Source organism: Pelobates fuscus, chromosome 6, assembly GCF_036172605.1.
Source record: "Pelobates fuscus isolate aPelFus1 chromosome 6, aPelFus1.pri, whole genome shotgun sequence".
NCBI classification, from domain to species: domain Eukaryota; kingdom Metazoa; phylum Chordata; class Amphibia; order Anura; family Pelobatidae; genus Pelobates; species Pelobates fuscus.
In genome coordinates this window covers 60,476,894-60,495,610 of record NC_086322.1, presented here as the reverse complement: position 1 = coordinate 60,495,610, position 18,717 = coordinate 60,476,894, and the positions used below count along the sequence as shown (strand labels likewise).

The 18,717-nt window shown below is 39.3% G+C and overlaps 1 protein-coding gene across 1 annotated transcript in view; it reads left to right on the top strand.

The window, feature by feature from the left end:
• STK32B (serine/threonine kinase 32B) overlaps positions 1–18,717 on the top strand; it is a 227,830-nt gene that overhangs the window by 167,209 nt on the left and 41,904 nt on the right. The window contains exon 9 of the mRNA XM_063457772.1: positions 944–1,069. Within this exon, the coding sequence (XP_063313842.1) occupies positions 944–1,069 (126 nt within the window). The remainder of the gene's footprint in view (positions 1–943; positions 1,070–18,717) is intronic.

Genomic DNA, 18,717 nt, shown 5'->3' with positions numbered 1-18,717 from the left:
TGTGCACAATATTTTTTTTGTCATCATCTTTTAGCCCCTTTCATCAACCAGCCATTTGACTCTCACTCTGCTCTTGACTAAAATTTGTTTAAGTGGTTGATGTCTGTTCGGCATTAAAAACCCAACAGCTGTACAGTTCTTAAAACAGTCAAAGTGGCAAGCCTTGGACCTAATAACATATGTAACATAAATGTACACTCTCCACATACTTTTTACCTTCATGCAATACTGATTTGAAAGTAAATCTGAAAATGTCACAAAAAAAAATGTTCTGCATCTCACCTCTCCGATGTCACTTTCGCCAGAAAGGACATAATGGCCTCATTCCTCATAGAAAGGAATGGACTTTGCTTGCACTTGTGCAACAGGAAACCAGTGGCCAGTTATACCGCTGTATGGCACATGTGTGAACATGTCTAATTCATATTGGGAGTGCTTTATTTGCATGTGCACATACTCAGATTTCACACAAAAAACATAATAATGAATGAGAAACCAATGGTTTTGTAATAATAATTTTCTAATAATTATATGTCTATTATGTACATAATAGATACATGTGATAAACCCCTGCTTGAAGTGTCCCATCAAGTCGTTTGCCTTGCTTATTTACCTTAATTCTTACATAATCAAGGTAAATAAGCAAAGTATACGTCAAAATACCTTCTGCATATCCTCTGCAAAAATTTATTCATCCCCTGTCTTCTATGTTTTATTGGACTAGAATTCCAAGAACTGTCTGTAGGGTATGACAATACATCAGTGGCAGATCAGATCTTTCACATACATTTAGCATGCATGTTTATTTTATGTAAAAAGCAGGGGCTTCTAATGCAAATTTTACAATGAGTTAATATTGACTGCATAAAAGCAAATATATGAATGTACAAAAGGTCACATAGCAAAAAAGGGAGCAATTTCTAAAAATATTCACTATTTTCAGCTTCTTACAAAGGATCCCGAGTGCCGGTTTTCAAGTTTTTCCGATATACAAAGCTCACCTTACCTTGCCGATATAAATTGGGATGCCGTTTTGGAAAAATCGGTCCCTCCAAGCTTTGTCCCAAACGTGAGTACTTTTCTTATTATCGTTTATTAACTGGATTTGTAAACTGAAAGTGTAGTTTTATTAAAAATATTGTGCCCTATATATTTCCTGTTTTTTTGACAAGGTAACATTCCTTCAAAAGTAAATTAAGTAGACTTGAATCACCAGCAAGTTGAGATTAACAATTAATTTGTTAAAAAATACATAAAAAATAATACTTATACATGGCCTATCTGCTTATCTATGTATCATCTGTCTGTCTATCTATCTAACTCACAACGAGCACCAATGCAACACAGTAAAGGAGTTTAAGCATGCGTAGGATAGGCATAAGGCTATCCTAACTATAAGATAAGGCCAGGTACTAATGAAAGTATTTAGAAAATTGGGCAGACTATATGGGCCGAATGGTTCTTATCTGCCGTCACATTCTATATTTCTATTGTAATTTTATGGGATTTAGCTTAACAGATATGCTGGCTGACTGTCTTTTATATTTTGTTATGCTTTGTTTCACATCTCCTGTGAGTCGGCTGCATGGAAAACAGAAGCTTTTAGCTTCCAGCTCACATCTTAGCAATAGGCACCGAGTCAGCCTCCTAGCAGGATTCTCTGTACTTCATTTAGCATTCTGCGTGGTATTTAATAGAGCTTTCTGCCAATGTTACCTGCTTTCCTTTAAAGAGTTAACCTGAGTGCAATTCAATCCCTACACTGCTCCTGCTTTCTGTATTTAACACTGTCACCGGTGATACGTAGCAGGATTTAATTTGAGGGTACTGGAAAGTAATGAGGTGATTGTTATATGATGCTAATGTGGTGTTTTCTCCCCATCTTGAAATGCATGTTATTAGAGGCTAAACTTTAAACCAGTTCACCCTTTCAGGCTCGGATTGTTAATCTTGTTTGCATTTTTTCCTTGCCACAAATATTGTGCACTAATCTTTTGCAACATGGCAGTGTAGAAACTATATTAAAGCTATATTATGACACTAATTGTAAACATCTTTGGCAAGAGAAGAAAAATTGAGAATTTAGTTTTCATATTTATGTAAAGGTTGGTTTTAGGAAGAGGTGGAATGGGACCATTGACCTCTTGCAAGGATTCAGTTTGTGAAAACGGTTTATGTACAGTTTTTCAATGATCCAGGTCTGTAATATACAAACTCCAATAGTACTGAAGTAGTGATTTTTCAATGAGAATTATTGCTTTACTTAGTTGTCTAGAAAATGTAGACTGGTTGAAATTTGTAGAGGAAATAACAGACTGTCAGCCAAGGAGCTGCTAGTCTAAAGAAACAATAAAGGTAAAAAGTTTTTTATATTTAAAATTATACAAATCTATTTATAAAACCCCAATGTATTCGTGAACAACTGTCAAATGCATATAGATTACACAGAATCCTTATAATTATGTACATGATATAAACAAACAGCTTTTAAAGTGGTTGGTTGGTGGGACATGGTGATGGTATGACAAAAAAACAAACAACAAGATAACTTCAAGAACTGGTATGGATGTTTATTCACACTCACCTCTGTCTTTGTCATCCCTTAAAAGTGATACTATTTAAAAGGGTCTAGAATGGTATGTTAAGCTAAGAATATGAATGGAGTTCTCTAGTTTAATAAACTATAGTGGCCATGTTTCTTATAGAATACCTCCCAACATTGAGGGACATTAATTCGGGGCAAGGACAGGACATGAATAAAGGGGCAGGTCTTGACATTCAGAGGGGTAGAGTACCCGACAAAACAGGCAGACCTACCTACAAAAGAGGCATGGCAGCTTGGAGTGGGGGATTAAAAGTAGCACCAGCATGCACCTCTCTGGGCTGCAAATATGCGTATTTGATGAATGCCCTGAGTGCACTTTGCACAGCATGAGCAAATCTAAAAATGTCCTCATGTTTCGCATTATGGGATTTTCTAGGGAATCCAGAGTGCAAACTTGGTACAATGGAACAAAACCCCAAATTCAATATTGTCCTGCTAAAAATTGGCAGGAATGTTATCATGGTTGTTCTGCAAGGAGTCTATAGGAACAGTTATTTTTTGTCAAAATGTTTTTGAACAAACACTGGAGCATTCCCATCATGTGAAAATTCCCTTCCTCATCATGATCAACTTTTGATAACTGTCACGCCCACTGTCCCCGAGCTGCTCATGGCGACCTTGCTCACCTCATCAGTGTGAGCGGCGTCATCTGGTCCCTGTCTCCAGACTGGCAGTGTGTCTGACGCTGCATGCTCCAGAGCAGCTTCCTTATATGTGTGCTACACCTGGTCATGTGACCTGGCACACAGTGATGACTTCAGAGACTATAAGGGAGGGAAAAAACTCCTCCCACGTCTTGTGGTTAACACAAATTGGAGATTAGCCAATCAGACACACCCTGTGTGTATATAAGCTAACCTCTCCCTTGCCTCAGTGCCCTGTGGTGGTCTTTGGTTTACCATTGAGCGTTGCACTTGTTATTTGGATTTCCTGGTTACTGATATTTGGCTTTGTCTCTTGTTATTCCGTCTCTCTGTTTCCCTTGACCTCGGCTCGTGTTTTGACTATCCCTTTTTGCATAACCCAACCATTCTAAGGATCGGTATTGCAATTCTCTCTACTCTGTCCTGTCTGCGTGCTAGGGTTCCCTAGTGAACGTTGCAATAATATTGGTAGGCTGCGGGCACTGTGCTTAACTACAAACTGCATTAATCATTACTGCCCACAGTAATCCTTACACCATAACCACAAGCTGGAAATGTATGATTCTATTAGGGTATTTTTAATAAATTCTCCTTTAGGGTAAAGTCATGCAACAATGCATTGTTTTGGATTTACTACTTTAATAGATTACTGACCCCTCTGTCAAACACAGGGTTAAAAGTAATATGTTATATTAAGGATGTTATAGCACTTTATACCCAGACGTAATAAAAATGTTACATTCTATATGGATTTTTCTCTTCATTAAGATCATTCTGTGAAGTGAGCTGGTATGCATCTATGCATCACATTAGAATATGATGATGCTTGTATTTTTCAAAAACAATATGTAAATCTGCCACAGTCGGCTATGATTGTATGTCAGAGATACAGGACATCTGCAATTAGCTTGCCTTTTCCTTAATTACACACAGGTTATGGAAGAAGTCTTGATGATAACGCTAAGACCGATGCAATGAATTCATGAATAAAATTAAACTGCAATATATTTATTAATACATTTCCCACAGCTTTTTTTTAACTTTTTTTAATTGAAAACACACCATATTTTTCAAAATAATTTCTCATGCGTTCATACTTGAAGTTTGTAATCTGTGCTCTGCATGTGTAATAAGTTGTCTGATACAGGTCACCCCTCAAAAAATAGTTTCAAAAGAAAAGTGTCACAACTCCCGAAAGGAAGTGAAAGAATAATGTGGAATATCAACCTCACTACAATATTTATACCTGTGCTTTTAAAGTTTAGTATGTGCTCACACAGATATCAAACCAGGAAAGGATCATTAAGATTGTCACTCAATACTCATGTTAGGACCAAATATATTGGTCAGGTGTCAGAACACAACCATACAGAGCACACATTATCAACAGGGTTGGCATGAATCTTCCATGTTTCATTGATGGACAAACAGAAGGTTTCTTTGTTGATGTTCTCTCACATCATTGCAAAGCATTCCAAGTTCAGCTACTTTGCCCCTTTATTTTATATTGCCCATTTATTAATTTTTTTTTTAAGTATGCAATGCCAAATTGTGCATTTCTTTTTTTTTTTTCGCTGCAAAAACCAAGTGGACATGAATCTCTGAATGTGCCCATTTCAGATGAGGGGTTGACCGATTAAATGTTTTTTTTTTTTTTTTTTTAAATGATCCTAATCCTATGTTTAGTATGGTAACTTCTATAAGACACCACGTTGTCCCAAAGAGAATTAGTACATTTTGGGCCAATCTCCAAGTGAGCTCATGATCCAGAAAATAATTTGAAAACTCCTAAAATGACAGTTCTGGATCAAAACTGAGGATTTTCAACACATTTTGGAATTCAGAAACATATTCTAGGGCATAGTGAATCACTCTCTTTATGCAAATTACGTTTTATTCCAGATCTACTTACGATATTAACACTTTCTCAAAGTAAAATGTTTATTCCAATTGTAAGATATTACTAGCTTTAAAATGAGCATTATCAGTAATCAGATATTATTCAGTCACTGTATGCACATACCTATATAAATGTAAATGTGTGTATTATTATAAAAGTATTTATAATTTTGTTTTGAACAGACTATTATATGATCTAGTAGCTTGTTTTGCTGTGAAAGGAGCGTTCTGACATAGAAGACTTGATAAAGGGCAGCAGACCAGTTGATATAGTGAATTGCATGAATGATGTGATAATAATTGCAAACCAATATTCTGCTATAAACACTAATAGGCAGATAATGAATGGCATTTGAAGATGCAATTAATCACAAAGACCAATAACGTAAAACAAGGTGCAGTTCTAAATCTGTATGTGCCTACAGCATTATAAGCAATTATTGCAATGATTTATACTGAAGGTTAACTAAATATCAATAGAGTTTTATATGATTCCTCTCGAATTGATAAATACAACTTGTAAATAATGTATCTGCAAACTTTAAGACAGCAAATCATTTACAAACCCGTTACATGGTGCAATTAGAGTAAAACATCAAATGTAATAAATATATTATTCTATGCAGATCAACAGCCACTGTACAGATAAAATGGCATTATTACCTGAATTTAAACTTTTTCTGCAGCATTTGGGCTGTGCATTTACCCACAATGCACTTGTCAGTTTGGGTAAACCTATTTACGAATGCCTCACTTTTGTAGACGGTTACTGTAAATATGCATTTTTGATGATACACAAACTAAATTCTAATGACATTTACTTTTTTCATTTTTGAAAAATATGGACAGGTTATAAAAGGTAGAGGTCCCAAAAGGGTCAACGCAGCCCAAATATTTGGGTTTTACATGATTATTTCAGCTTTAAATGTGTCATATAAAACACAACCACTGTGTGCGCTAGCTGCACAAGCAAATACGTTAAAGGGACATGCATCACTTTGAGACAACGGTCTAATTTAAAAGGTTTAGTTTTTTAGAAACTTGCCTTACTCTGCAGGCTCAAAAAAGTGTTTAATTATGTTTTTTTTTATATATTTACATACTTCTTACTTATGCTTTCCACGCCCACTTCAGGAGAAAACACAGATCTAACCAATCAGTGTACTATCCCTAGGAATGCTGGAAAAGTGCATTGGTCATGTGTGATGTATGGCCTGATCCCCCTGATTTGTTTTGCGCAAGCCGTAAGCTCACTGCGTCATTTCTTTTTTTCTTTTATTCTTTATTTTGGTTGTGCATGGGTGTAAATGCAGACCGCTTTGTAATGCCATGACAGCATCCTCAGGTACAGAAGCATAGATATTAAACTGGTACATGGCTTTGAAAATTCTGCACATTTTTATATTATGTAGGAAACAAGCTAAGCATACAGGTCTAGATGCAATTGCTAACTATATCAAGATGGGTATGTTAGAAAGACATGGTAGGCATAAAATATCTGCAGATTTTACCACCCTAGACTGCCCTAGAGATATATCATGCCACCTCATGGTGTTTTGTCAGGTGCTGTGTTACATTGCTAGAGTGAAATGGAATTTGTTTATTAAGTTAAATTCTGTAAGTGGCCACCTGATGTTGGAGTCAGCAAGTGTACACTTGTAATTGAATGATACCTATTACAACAAAGGACTGTGTTAATATAATCAGCAGTTGCTCTGAAGAGACAATAGTTCCAGATATCGACTTGTTTGATCAAGATAACCTTTTGTTGTTAGGGTGGACTTGCACAGGGGGAAAACTATTATAATGACTCACTTCGTAACCAGTTTGTTCCTTTGTGTTCTGTTTGCCCAGTTCTGTATTCCCATTGGTGTAAATATATGTACATTGTGTTTTACTATATGCTGTGATCTACAATAAACTGTGAGGGTTCTTTTGAGTTTCCAAAAAGAAGCTTGTTTATCTCTTCCTTGAGGTCTCTCAGGTATATTTCTATTCATTTTCCTCTATAGAGTAATAACTTATAAGAATATTGACAGAGGACTAGATAGATAGAATATCCCATAGTGACCAGATACCAGTGCAGTATATCCTGCATTGCCAGTGGGTACACTAACAAAGTTGAGTCCGAGCATTCAGTGGAGCAGTTAGTGGTGTAGTTTAGGTAAAAGAAACCCATTGACAATAGCGTGCCTGAACTGGTACACCTTCAGTGCCAGTGACACCAGGGCCATATAGTCTGATTTTTATTTATTTTTTTAGAAAGGGCATCAGAATGTAAAACAAATATCTGTATTTGAACATAATTGCAAATGGGTTAAACAAAAAGAATGGTTAATGAAAGGGTTAATAAACCCACAACTTCCATTGTGCATAGGGATGGTAGGTGCTAAATGTGATCTCACAACACAACATTATTTTAATTGCTTTGATAGCAGACTACTCAACTTTGAGGGAACACTTCACTGAGTATAGCACTGGCATCCTTGTGTACCTCAGAAATTGAAAATTGTGGGCAACATGAGCAGGTGTGGAGATGGCTACCGTGCTCTGATTATGCCAGGAGAACGTCTGACTCCTTATGTGTAAATACCAGTGGCTTCATATTATTAATCACGAGTGGGATCGATGCAGAACAATAATCACCTGGCTACTTATTGTTCAACCCTAATGTGCTAATTACATACAGTTCCAGATACAATGTTTTTAGTATCTGTGCAAAGTATGTCTCTGTATGTCTTTGTTTTCATTAATAATTAATGCAAGATAATAAACAAGCTATAACAAGTCAGCTTGAAAGCCCCCTCCCCCCACACCCCCCCTTCATGGATAGCAGTCTGCCTATGTGTTCTTTGCCATCTGGAAGATTATCATAAATATGTATGCTCAGAATATTCCCCTCTGGTCCAAAGTGATCAGCATGCTATGGCCTAGGGCTCATACAGTTAGCAATTCTGGAGCAAACCATCTGCTTGGATTGAACCAAATAACCTCTGCAGCTAGGGAGTTAGAAATCCACTAAATAGGTGTTATCCTTAGCACATAAGGAAATAAAACACAGTAATACACACATAGCACGAGTGTAAAATAAGCTTCTTGGCGCACGTAGTTAAAATTTAATGTAAATAATTCAAAACATCTATAGTTAAAAGTACAAGTTACTGAGCATGTGTTACAATATCCTTCCATACATTGTAGTCCTACTATTTTGTTTACGTGCGTTCAATCCCAGTGGTCAATCCTAAATGTGAAGAAGGCATAACATCTGGAATTTTTTATGTTGTCCCTGAAGAAGTGTATTTCAAAATGAACAAGAAAAATTAGGTATTTAGGATAATTATTTTGTTTATTTTTTTTGTCTTGTACCATAACCACTTCAATAAAGGGTAGTGTCTATGGTGCATAGAGTGTACCTTTAAAGTGATTTGAGGAACAAACACACTATGGCCATCACTTTTAGTGATATTTAATGTTCTTGGTTCTCATAGTTTTTTTTTACTAAAATGTTGTTTACCTGGCCATAACCATACAATACCCTTCTTATATCTCTGCTGTCCTTAGAGCTCAGATGTAATTACGGTATCATGGGCACTCGAAACTGCACTCTCTATACAATCCAGTGTAAAGTATCTATCATTGAGTGTTTCTGTACAAACATGGCATCAGACGTTCAACCGCCCTTAATTTACAAAGTACGTAATTATTGTCCTTTTTTTCTTAAATGTGAAATTTTTGTAAAATAAAAAAAAAATCAGTATTTAATTGAACTTCATAAAGTGAACTCTTGAGTACGCTGGATTCTGTTTGTTTGATATAAAATGCAATCACATTCACCTACTGAGATGTGCCAATATGTCTCATGCAAGCTAATTCATTTTGTTAGAATTGCTGCCAATGAAATGTCATGTTTACCAAGAGGAGAATCACATTATGGCCATGCATATTTAATACAGTACATAACATCTGATGCATATTAAATGAGCATATATTTTGGCTGCCTCCAGACATTTCATGAGTGTCTGCCAGTTGAATTCTCAGGCAGCATAACCACAGATTTTACAGAGGAAATACGAATATGCCTCATTGTCATTGTAGAATATGTTGGCTCATTTTTACAAATCAGTCTTATACCATAAAGCCTTTTTAAATCTTAATAACCAGACTCTGGGCAAGCATTTTGATAAAATGCCGATGGAGGACGGATTTAAATAGTGGAAGAATTTAAATAGCAGGGAACTTCACATTTTAGGTGAAAATAGCTGAATAAAGCATTCATCACATGTTGCTAATGTTAGTTAAATTTGTTTCCTTGTTATCACTTATATGTCTCATCCATGTATTGTACAGTGTTGCTGAATAAGTTACCGCTTTATCCATAATATTAATTGGGATACAAATAATTTAGCTTATTAGACGTATGCACTGCAGGAAAAACCCAGTTCAGCCGAATCAGGCCAGCCGGAAAATAAAAAAAATTAGTTTGGGTGACATTTTTTCCATAGGGAAAATTACAGAAATTTTTTCATAGGACGTTTCGGCTCAGATGACTTTCGTCAATGCAAATGATTTGGGAAAACAATTCGGACAGAAAGAAAGGGTGCGAAAATGGGCCAATCAGTGTGCTGAAAAATATATAAATAATATAAATATTCAATACAGGCATACCCCGCTTTACATACACTCACTTTAAGTACACGTAAAGGTGCCTCGCAAGTACAGTCATTCTCGCGCCTCTTCTGTCCGCGAGTGAACAGGAAATGGAAGGTTCTATTCTCGCCCGGAGCAACTCAGTTCAGTGTCTATGGGGCAAGAACTTTTCACACCTTCTGACATGGCACAGGTTAATCATCTTAAATTTGTAATATCTACTCCTAGCTGAACATATATGAGCATTTTCCCTCTATATGGTTTACAGATCAAGTGTGAAGTGACCAACAGAGAAAAACACAGGATGAGCAGTTAAAAAATAAATCAATATTTATACATTTACATACTATATATATTATTAAATACATACTAATATATAAATCTAGATAATTTTTTTACTGATCTTCCTTTTACCCCCTATGTTGGTCATTTCTCACTTGATTTGTAAAAAAGATCAACATTAACAGGGCCATTCACTAAATAGGCATTGCAAGGTGAAATCAAAGTTAATTGTAGATTATGCTAGCTTTAGTGTACCTATAATCTTAATTTTATTAATGACAGGAGGCGAGTATTTGCTTAAGTCTCTCTTTACTAGAACTCCACAGCAGCACAGAAAAAACAACCAATCAGAAAAAAGTTAGGTACTATAAAACTCCCCTCCCCATGCATCATTTCCTCTTTCAAGCTGCGACAAAACAGAATAAAAGGCAGAGAACATCATGGGGAAGAAACGAAGTCCTAGATACGATGAATATAACGATGTCCACCATCCGAGAGTAACCGTCAAACTAGATAGTGTTGATGGACTGTAAACTGAAACAAGAGAAAAACAGAATCGAACAGGTTGATTATCCAATTAAATGTACTCAGAATAAACATGTAGGTACCCAATGTAGCAACCAAAATTAACCTTAATATGTAGATATCCCAACCCTACTTATGAAAAGAAACACAGACATAATGAACAAGCGACAGGTATCAGAGACAACAAACAGAGTTGCATACGTACCTGATAATCTAAACTATAACATTAAACAAGGGAGGGACAAGAATGGGTGGGAAATACTCGCCTCCTGTCATTAATAAAATTAAGATTATAGGTACACTAAAGCTAGCATAATCTACAATTTTATAACATGACAGGAGGCTTCGTATTTGCTGTTTCAACGCTCAATTCACCAATCCAACGCTGTTTGTGTCGCTGGTATCTATTGCAGGAAATATCAGAGTAATCCTAATTGGACATTCCAAGTTCGATAATTGACAGTAGACGGATAAAAGAAAATGCCAGCCGACGAAGCATCTCAATTACGGAAAAAAGTACCATCCGCTGGTAAATCCATTGTATGTGGTTGCGACTTGTTTCCTAGCAGCCGGTCCATGAGCTGGCAAGCTGACCTATCAGCCACCTTCCTGTAGTTTTAATATCAAAGGTCAAGTTCGGACTTGGGGACGCGAGAAGAAACTGTCACCGTCTCAACTCATGATCCGTAAGGCGGTTCCTCCGATCGTGCCAGGGATATTCGGCGATGCGGTCTTGCAGGTAGATCTCCAATTTCAAGGAATGCGCCCAAGTCCACTACCAAAATCGTATTAGAAACCGAGGAGGAACTTTCGTTCCTTCCTGTCCTACCCGGTGATATGTCTCATCCGAGAATAATTTCATAATGCAGGCAAGAGCGTGGCCAAACTAGCCGTATTCTAAGTGATTCTAAGATTCCAAATGGACTGAGTAAACCTTGGACGCAGTAGAGAAAGACTCCAAAGGACGTCCATTCAGGGTTCCGAACTGAACTTGTGTGGAAGGACGGTGGTCGACTCTACTGGGAATAGTGAATCCTGGAAACCTTCAAAGGAAGGGAAAAGCCAACCGGAACGCAGATTTCCATCCAGCAATGCCCTTGTCAAAGAGTGAAAGATGTCTGTAGGAGTCGGGGTACACCAGGTACCTCCGTATAGTCTCATAGATCCCCTCGACGGTAGTTGAAAAAAAGGGGGTAGCGCGAATCCAAAAACAGACAAAAATAGAGTATAGACGAAGGGTCCTCCATCTCCGAACCATGTTCACCAGGTATGCGCTCCGATTTTATCCCAAGATCGTAAAGACCGGAGAAGTCAAGACAAACGAGGATTCCTGATTTACCATATGACCCATACGTACGGTTTTATCTTCAGACCGGGCAATAGTTCTTCCTTAATGTTGTTACCCGAGCAAGGCGGTGCCTGTTTGCTCCAAGAAGGTCTCCGTATCTCCCGACATCTTGACATGGGGGAAACTTTCTGCTCAGTTTGCTAGTAATGGTCTGGATATCTAAAACAGAAAGCAAACTCTGTATTATATGGTGCCGAATATGCCAAAAACCTGCACTCTCAAAATACCGGAGGACCATCCGTTAGTGTACCATCTCCAGGAGTGTGTGTAAATAAATGGGAGACTCCCCCCGTTATACCTCTGAGTATTTCTCGCGTGTTTTACAGCAGCCCGGATCCAGTAGATCCATCACGGGAGATAGAATAGAGGGATCTAGTCCAAACATGTAATACTTGCATGACCAGGCAGTCCTCTAGGACGAAGCCAGTAGCGTGGATGGCAGCTCTAATTGAATTCCGGAGGGACGCCCCTCTATGTAGTCATCAATGTCTTGCACAGGCACAAGCCTGTGTGATGAACAAATGGCCGGTACTGTAGAGCGTCGAGTGCATGAAAGAGCCGCGCTCTCTACTACTGTGATCGCTTACCGTGAGAGCGTCCGGGTGCTAGCCTGAGCGGGCCGCACCCATTAGTAACCAACAGCAGAGTCTACATCCGAGACCTGTTCTCTCTATGAGAATGGGTCCACCAACTTGTACTTTGTATCCAGCCCAGTATCTGGTTGATGACGAGTGAGGGACTGCGCCCTCTAATAACAAATCAGTATCCGGTTCCATATGAGAGGATTCGCCCACTGCTCCTGAAAATAAATATACTCGGATCGAGGTGATGGAGGGCCGCACCCTCCTGTGGTGCAAACTAGAGTCCCTAGAGATCAGGGTGACCAAAACCGTAGGGCGCACCAATCACAAATGTCAGCATAAGGCTGAGGGCAATCTGGGAAACAAGGAATGGAAAACTATCAACCGACTATCCGGATCCCGTGCGCGCGCGCGCGGGGTCCTGGTAGGCTGTTGGTAGTCCGAGGAAAGCTGGAGACGTTCTCCGCAATCCACGAGTGCCCGGGAGGTCGGAGGAGACCAAGTCAGGCCTCACGACGACCCGAGCGAATAGGAAAAGGAAGTCATGAAAAAAACAAAACAAAACAAAAAAGCAACAATAAACGAAGATAAGAGAAAATACACCCATTCTATCTCGGATAGAATGTAAACAGCAGGCCGGAAGGTAAGAAAAGTAAATCCCACTGGACAGGGCCAGGAGCTAACCTAAACAACTACCGAACCTATAGGGACTTCGGGAGGCATATACAGAGTAGATGGTAAAGACAAGGGAAAAACACAGCTTTCTCCTGAAGGAGTCTGAATACCGGTCCCTGCCAGTGCGAAGTTCTCCTTGGAGACGTGCAGTCGCCGGTTTGGAGTAAACCGTGGATGTGTCCGGGGTCTTCATAAGAAACTTTGCCCTTCAGGCATGAGGTTTAGGGCCTTCACCCTTCCCGCCATATTCAGATGGCCGTATACTGGTGTCCTCTCGAACACTATGGCAATGGTGTTTGCCCGGACACCTGCCTATCTCCATGTCACTGGTGTGCACTGGGTTTTCCTCAGTGATATTACCCCAGGCGTGCGGCCAAAAGGGGTTCGGTACCAATAGCGTAGGCCCGTCCTTAGGGCATAGTCTCAGCAGGTCAAACGAATGGACACAGAAAGGTTAGCCAAGCAAATAGTCACAGGCATAGCTGGCCATCCAAGTAGGCACCGACATAGCAGGCTATCCAATGGGGCACAGACATAGCAGGCCATTTTATTGGGCACAGGTATTGCAGGCCAATCTTATGGGCCAGACCTAGCAGGCCAATCTTATGGGCACAGACATAGCAGGCCAATCTTATGGGCACAGACATAGCAGGCCAATCTTATGGGCACAGACATAGCAGGCCAATCTTATGGGCACAGACATAGCAGGCCAATCTTATGGGCACAGACATAGCAGGCCAATCTTATGGGCACAGACATAGCAGGCCAATCTTATGGGCACAGACACAGCAGGCCAATCTTATGGGCACAGACATAGCAGGCCAATCTTATGGGCACAGACACAGCAGGCCAATCTTATGGACACAGACACAGCAGGCCAATCTTATGGGCACAGACACAGCAGGCCAATCTTATGGGCACAGACACAGCAGGCCAATCTTATGGGCACAGACATAGCAGGCCAATCTTATGGGCACAGACATAGCAAGCCGTTCTTATGGGCACAGACATAGCAGGCCAATCAATGGGGCACAGACATAGCAGGGCATACCCCGGTGTTGTATTCCGACAATAGCAGGGGGTCAATCTGTGTAGAGCCCCCTATATGTGTAATGAAAACCAGGGAACCAAGGGTGAAATAACTCCAATATGCAAACCCCCCTAGGCAGAGGTAATGTGTCTACAGATATACAGGAAACTGTTAGACCTTAATGCTTGTGGCCAAAAATAAGGATATCCTGTTGCAGGAAAACTCAGAAGTACAGGGTGTATTGCCTACAGGCTGATCTCCAGCCCTTGAAGAAATATAGAAGTAAAAATATATAATATATATGTTTGATCACATAATTGCTATATGTCTCTATATGGATATGCACCCTGAGCAGGGTGGGAGGTGGTCCTCCCAGACTGCCAGCGAATTAGGTTGGGGTCTGAATACACCCTGCCTATAGATGGGGGAGGAGAGAGCCCCTCCACAGACCTCCGCCAAGAATGGTACTGGCGGGGAAGGAGCTGCGCGTGGGCACACCCCCCGCCCCCCCCGCACACACGCGGTCCGCGGGCGGAGGCGGCCGCAGTGAAGCCTCTATGTGGAGTAAACGATCCGACCACCGGGTACTCGCGCTCACTCGCGAGTACCCCTGCGACCGGGTAAAACACACGGGACCCACGGGGGGGGGGACGGCTGCAGCGAAGCAGCCACGTGGGAAAGAAGATCCGGCCGCCGGGTGGTCGTGCTCACTCGCGAGCATACCGGCAGCTGGAAAAAACACACTGGGCTGGCGGAGATTAACTCCGCGGTCCCAGATCTCGGGGGACAGAGGAGGCAAATGCTTTGGAGGTAGAAGCAGCGATGATCCGAAGTACAGACACCGAAGAAAAATCCCACAAGGCCTATAACCTACTGCATTTACAGGAAAAAAAATCCCATAAGCACAAAACACACTGCATTATAAAAAATAAAATGCCACAAGGCCTATAACCTACTGCATTTACAGGAAAAAATCCCATAAGCACAAAACACACTGCATTATAAAAAATAAAATGCCACAAGGCCTATAACCTACTGCATTTACAGGAAAAAATCCCATAAGCACAAAACACACTGCATTATAAAAAGTTAAATGCCACAAAGCCTATAACCTACTGCATTTACAGGAAAAAATCCCATAAGCACAAAACACACTGCATTATAAAAAATAAAATGCCACAAGGCCTATAACCTACTGCATTTACAGGAAAAATCCTATAAGCACAAAACACACTGCATTATAAAAATAAAATGCCACAAGGCCTATAACCTACTGCATTTACAGGAAAAAATCCCATAAGCACAAAACACACTGCATTATAAAAAATAAAATGCCACAAGGCCTATAACCTACTGCATTTACAGGAAAATATCCCATAAGCACAAAACACACTGCATTATAAAAAGTAAAATGCCACAAAGCCTATAACCTACTGTATATAAAAATAAAATGCCAGAAGGATAAAACATACTGCATTATAAAATAAAATGCCATAAGGATAAAACATACTGCATTATAAACATAGAATGCCATAAGGATAAAAATATTGCATTTACATGAATACAATCCCACATGGATAGAACATACTGCATAATAAGAATAGAATCCCACAAGGATATAACATATTGCATATAAGAATAAAATCCCCTAAGGATTACAACAATACTGCATTTATAAGGCTAAAAGACTGAATATAAGCAATAAAAACCCAAAGCCACCCACTATAAGCAGGAGGCAGTGGTACTCTGACCTGTACTGACTGCAGAGCAGCAAAGAAAGAGGAAATGATGCATGGGGAGGGGAGTTTTATAGTACCTAACTTTTTTCTGATTGGTTATTTTTTCTGTGCTGCTGTGGAGTTCTAGTAAAGAGAGACTTAAGCAAATACGAAGCCTCCTGTCATGTTATAAAATTTAAAATTTAAGGTCCAAATAGCAGAATTGTAAAAAGTCTCTCAATCAACTATGTTTTCAATTCAGCTATTCTGGCCCTAAATTTGAAATTCACTTTGAATTCTCAGTTTAGTAAATAACTCTGTTACTGCCTGTCCCCTAACAATCCATATTTTTTCCTCATTAATAATGTCTTTTTTGGGGGCGCAACAGACAGAACTCTAAATCACGAATCAAACCACATGGCTCATCCATTGTATGTTGCATTTGCTTTCCTAGATTTGGCCATGTGGCGAATCAGAGTTACGGAGGTCGGACAACCCGTCGATCGCCCAACATTTGGACGAATCTTTATTCATTTCAAACAGAATGCACAAGTCTATTAGTTATGTTCTCATCTCTGTTGTTTTGGCCTAAAATATGTGGTTTCTTTTACATTTTTACATAATTCCAGGTTTAGTGAATGAACCCCATTGCGGAACCAATGGCTTGACCTTGAGCATTATTTCATTCATGAATTTTGCTAAAATATGTGAATACTGCGTGAAAGTGCATGAATGTGAGACAGATTGTAATCTGCATTAAATCATAGCCTTTTCACTCCGTGCACATCTCACTAAAATGTATTTAAACTTACAAAACATAAGGTGAAGTCATAAAGAAAATTAAAACAATTCAGAAAGTAAATAACATTTTAATTTAGGATCTCAGAGCAATGTTAGCGATGGTAAAGTCACCCTGCATCTAGGAAAGGGCATTTAATCAAAATGCAGTTCAGTGTAAATCTCTCCCACCGCTGTTCTCTTCTGTTATTTTGACTCTACCTTTGCTGTGAGGTTGATGTGCTTTTAAGTGCTGTCACCCGGAGAATTGATTGAGCAGAATAAACGGTCACAATTAGTTTATAGCTCAAATTAATGCTCAGTACAAACTTTTTTCATGTATGTGCCTTTGAAAAGTCTGGTAGGGAAATTTGCAGTATATCCTATCTGCAAGTTAACCCCTTAAGGACACATGACGTGTGTGACACGTCATGATTCCTTTTTATTCCAGAAGTTTGGTCCTTAAGGGGTTAAAGAGACAACTCGAGCACCATCACAGCTTTTTGTAGAGATTTTGGTGCAAGTACTCCATGGGAAACACTATGGGTGCAGTGTCTCTATTTGTGTTTTTAAGAGGGTTGACAAAAACACAAGATTTCCCTGACTCCCAAAATCCACCACCCCAACCTGGGACTTCTTAAACATGATTTGTGTATGCCCGATTTCGGTGTGCTTCGTTGCTATTAACCCATTCAGCATTGCTGAATTGACACACGCTCCTTGTGGTCTATTTACCGCTGCCAGGTAGGATAGTGATGATTTGGGAGGGTGATTTGTTTTATCTTCTGCACTGTTATTTAAACTTTACACCGGAGGCTCCTGCAAGCTCTAGCAGGAAAATAACAGAGCAGGAGATCCGATATTCCAAATTAAACAGAATGTGCAATAAAAGAAAGATTAAAAATAAAATCTTTTCTTTACATGAAGTGTGCAGAGAGGCTCTGAGAGCCACAGCTAGAGGAGGTGTGATTTGGTCTGCATAAACAAAGTCCATTAATTCCAAAATGGCAGAGGATTGAGCCATGAGACTACTGGTGCATGATCTATACCCCAACACCACTACAAGCTAAAGTTGTCTTGGTGCTTAGAATGTCCCTTTAAAGACAATCCAACTTTTTCCATTAACTTTTTCCGTTACATTATTTTTAACATCTGGGAAGGCTTTGTTTTTCACATTGAAATTACAAGCTACTTGTCATGTAGCTCGTAACCCCTGGACCAATGAACAATCCATGTTGAGCATTTTTTTTTTTCAGTAACATCCGGTCATTGAAGTGTATGTACTTTAGCAGGCCACTGAAATTTTCTTTTCATGATCTTGGTACCTATTTCTTGTGAATAAGCTGATTATTTTCAACTTGTAGGTTTCATTATAGTATTACTGATTTATTTCAGTGTGTATCAGATCCATAACCTGTTAGTTATAGTTTCAGAAATAATGAAAATAGCACTGAAAATGAAGAGAAATACATTTTACTGGGGAAAGCAACAAACAAATGGATTATGTACAGATTGACAGCAATCCCAGCAATATGATGACTGCTTTTGTGTCCTTATAGTAAAATCAGAATCAAGTCTCTCCTTCTCAGGATAAAAGTATCACCACCCAGCATCAGGAACCATGCAGTACAATCAGATGGTCAGTTGCAGGCTCTCAGTAAATTGCATGATTTTGCTATTACATGACGAAAAGTCATGATTTTATTAAAGACACGGAGGCGAGTATTGCATATCCCTTTCTTTACTGTTGACAAATAGCAGCAAAGGAAACAAACAGAATGAAAAAAGAATGAACATGTGATAACATAGGCCCCTCCCCACTCAGGTCCCAGTATAACAGGCAGCACTTCCCTTCCATTTCCCTCTTTCTGCAGATGCGACCAAAGAACAATGTCCATAACTAGAGTTGTGTGAGAATAAAGTCCCAAGGTAATAGCATAAAACCGAAGAAGGTAGAACATTAAAAACTGGGAAGTGTGACCGTAG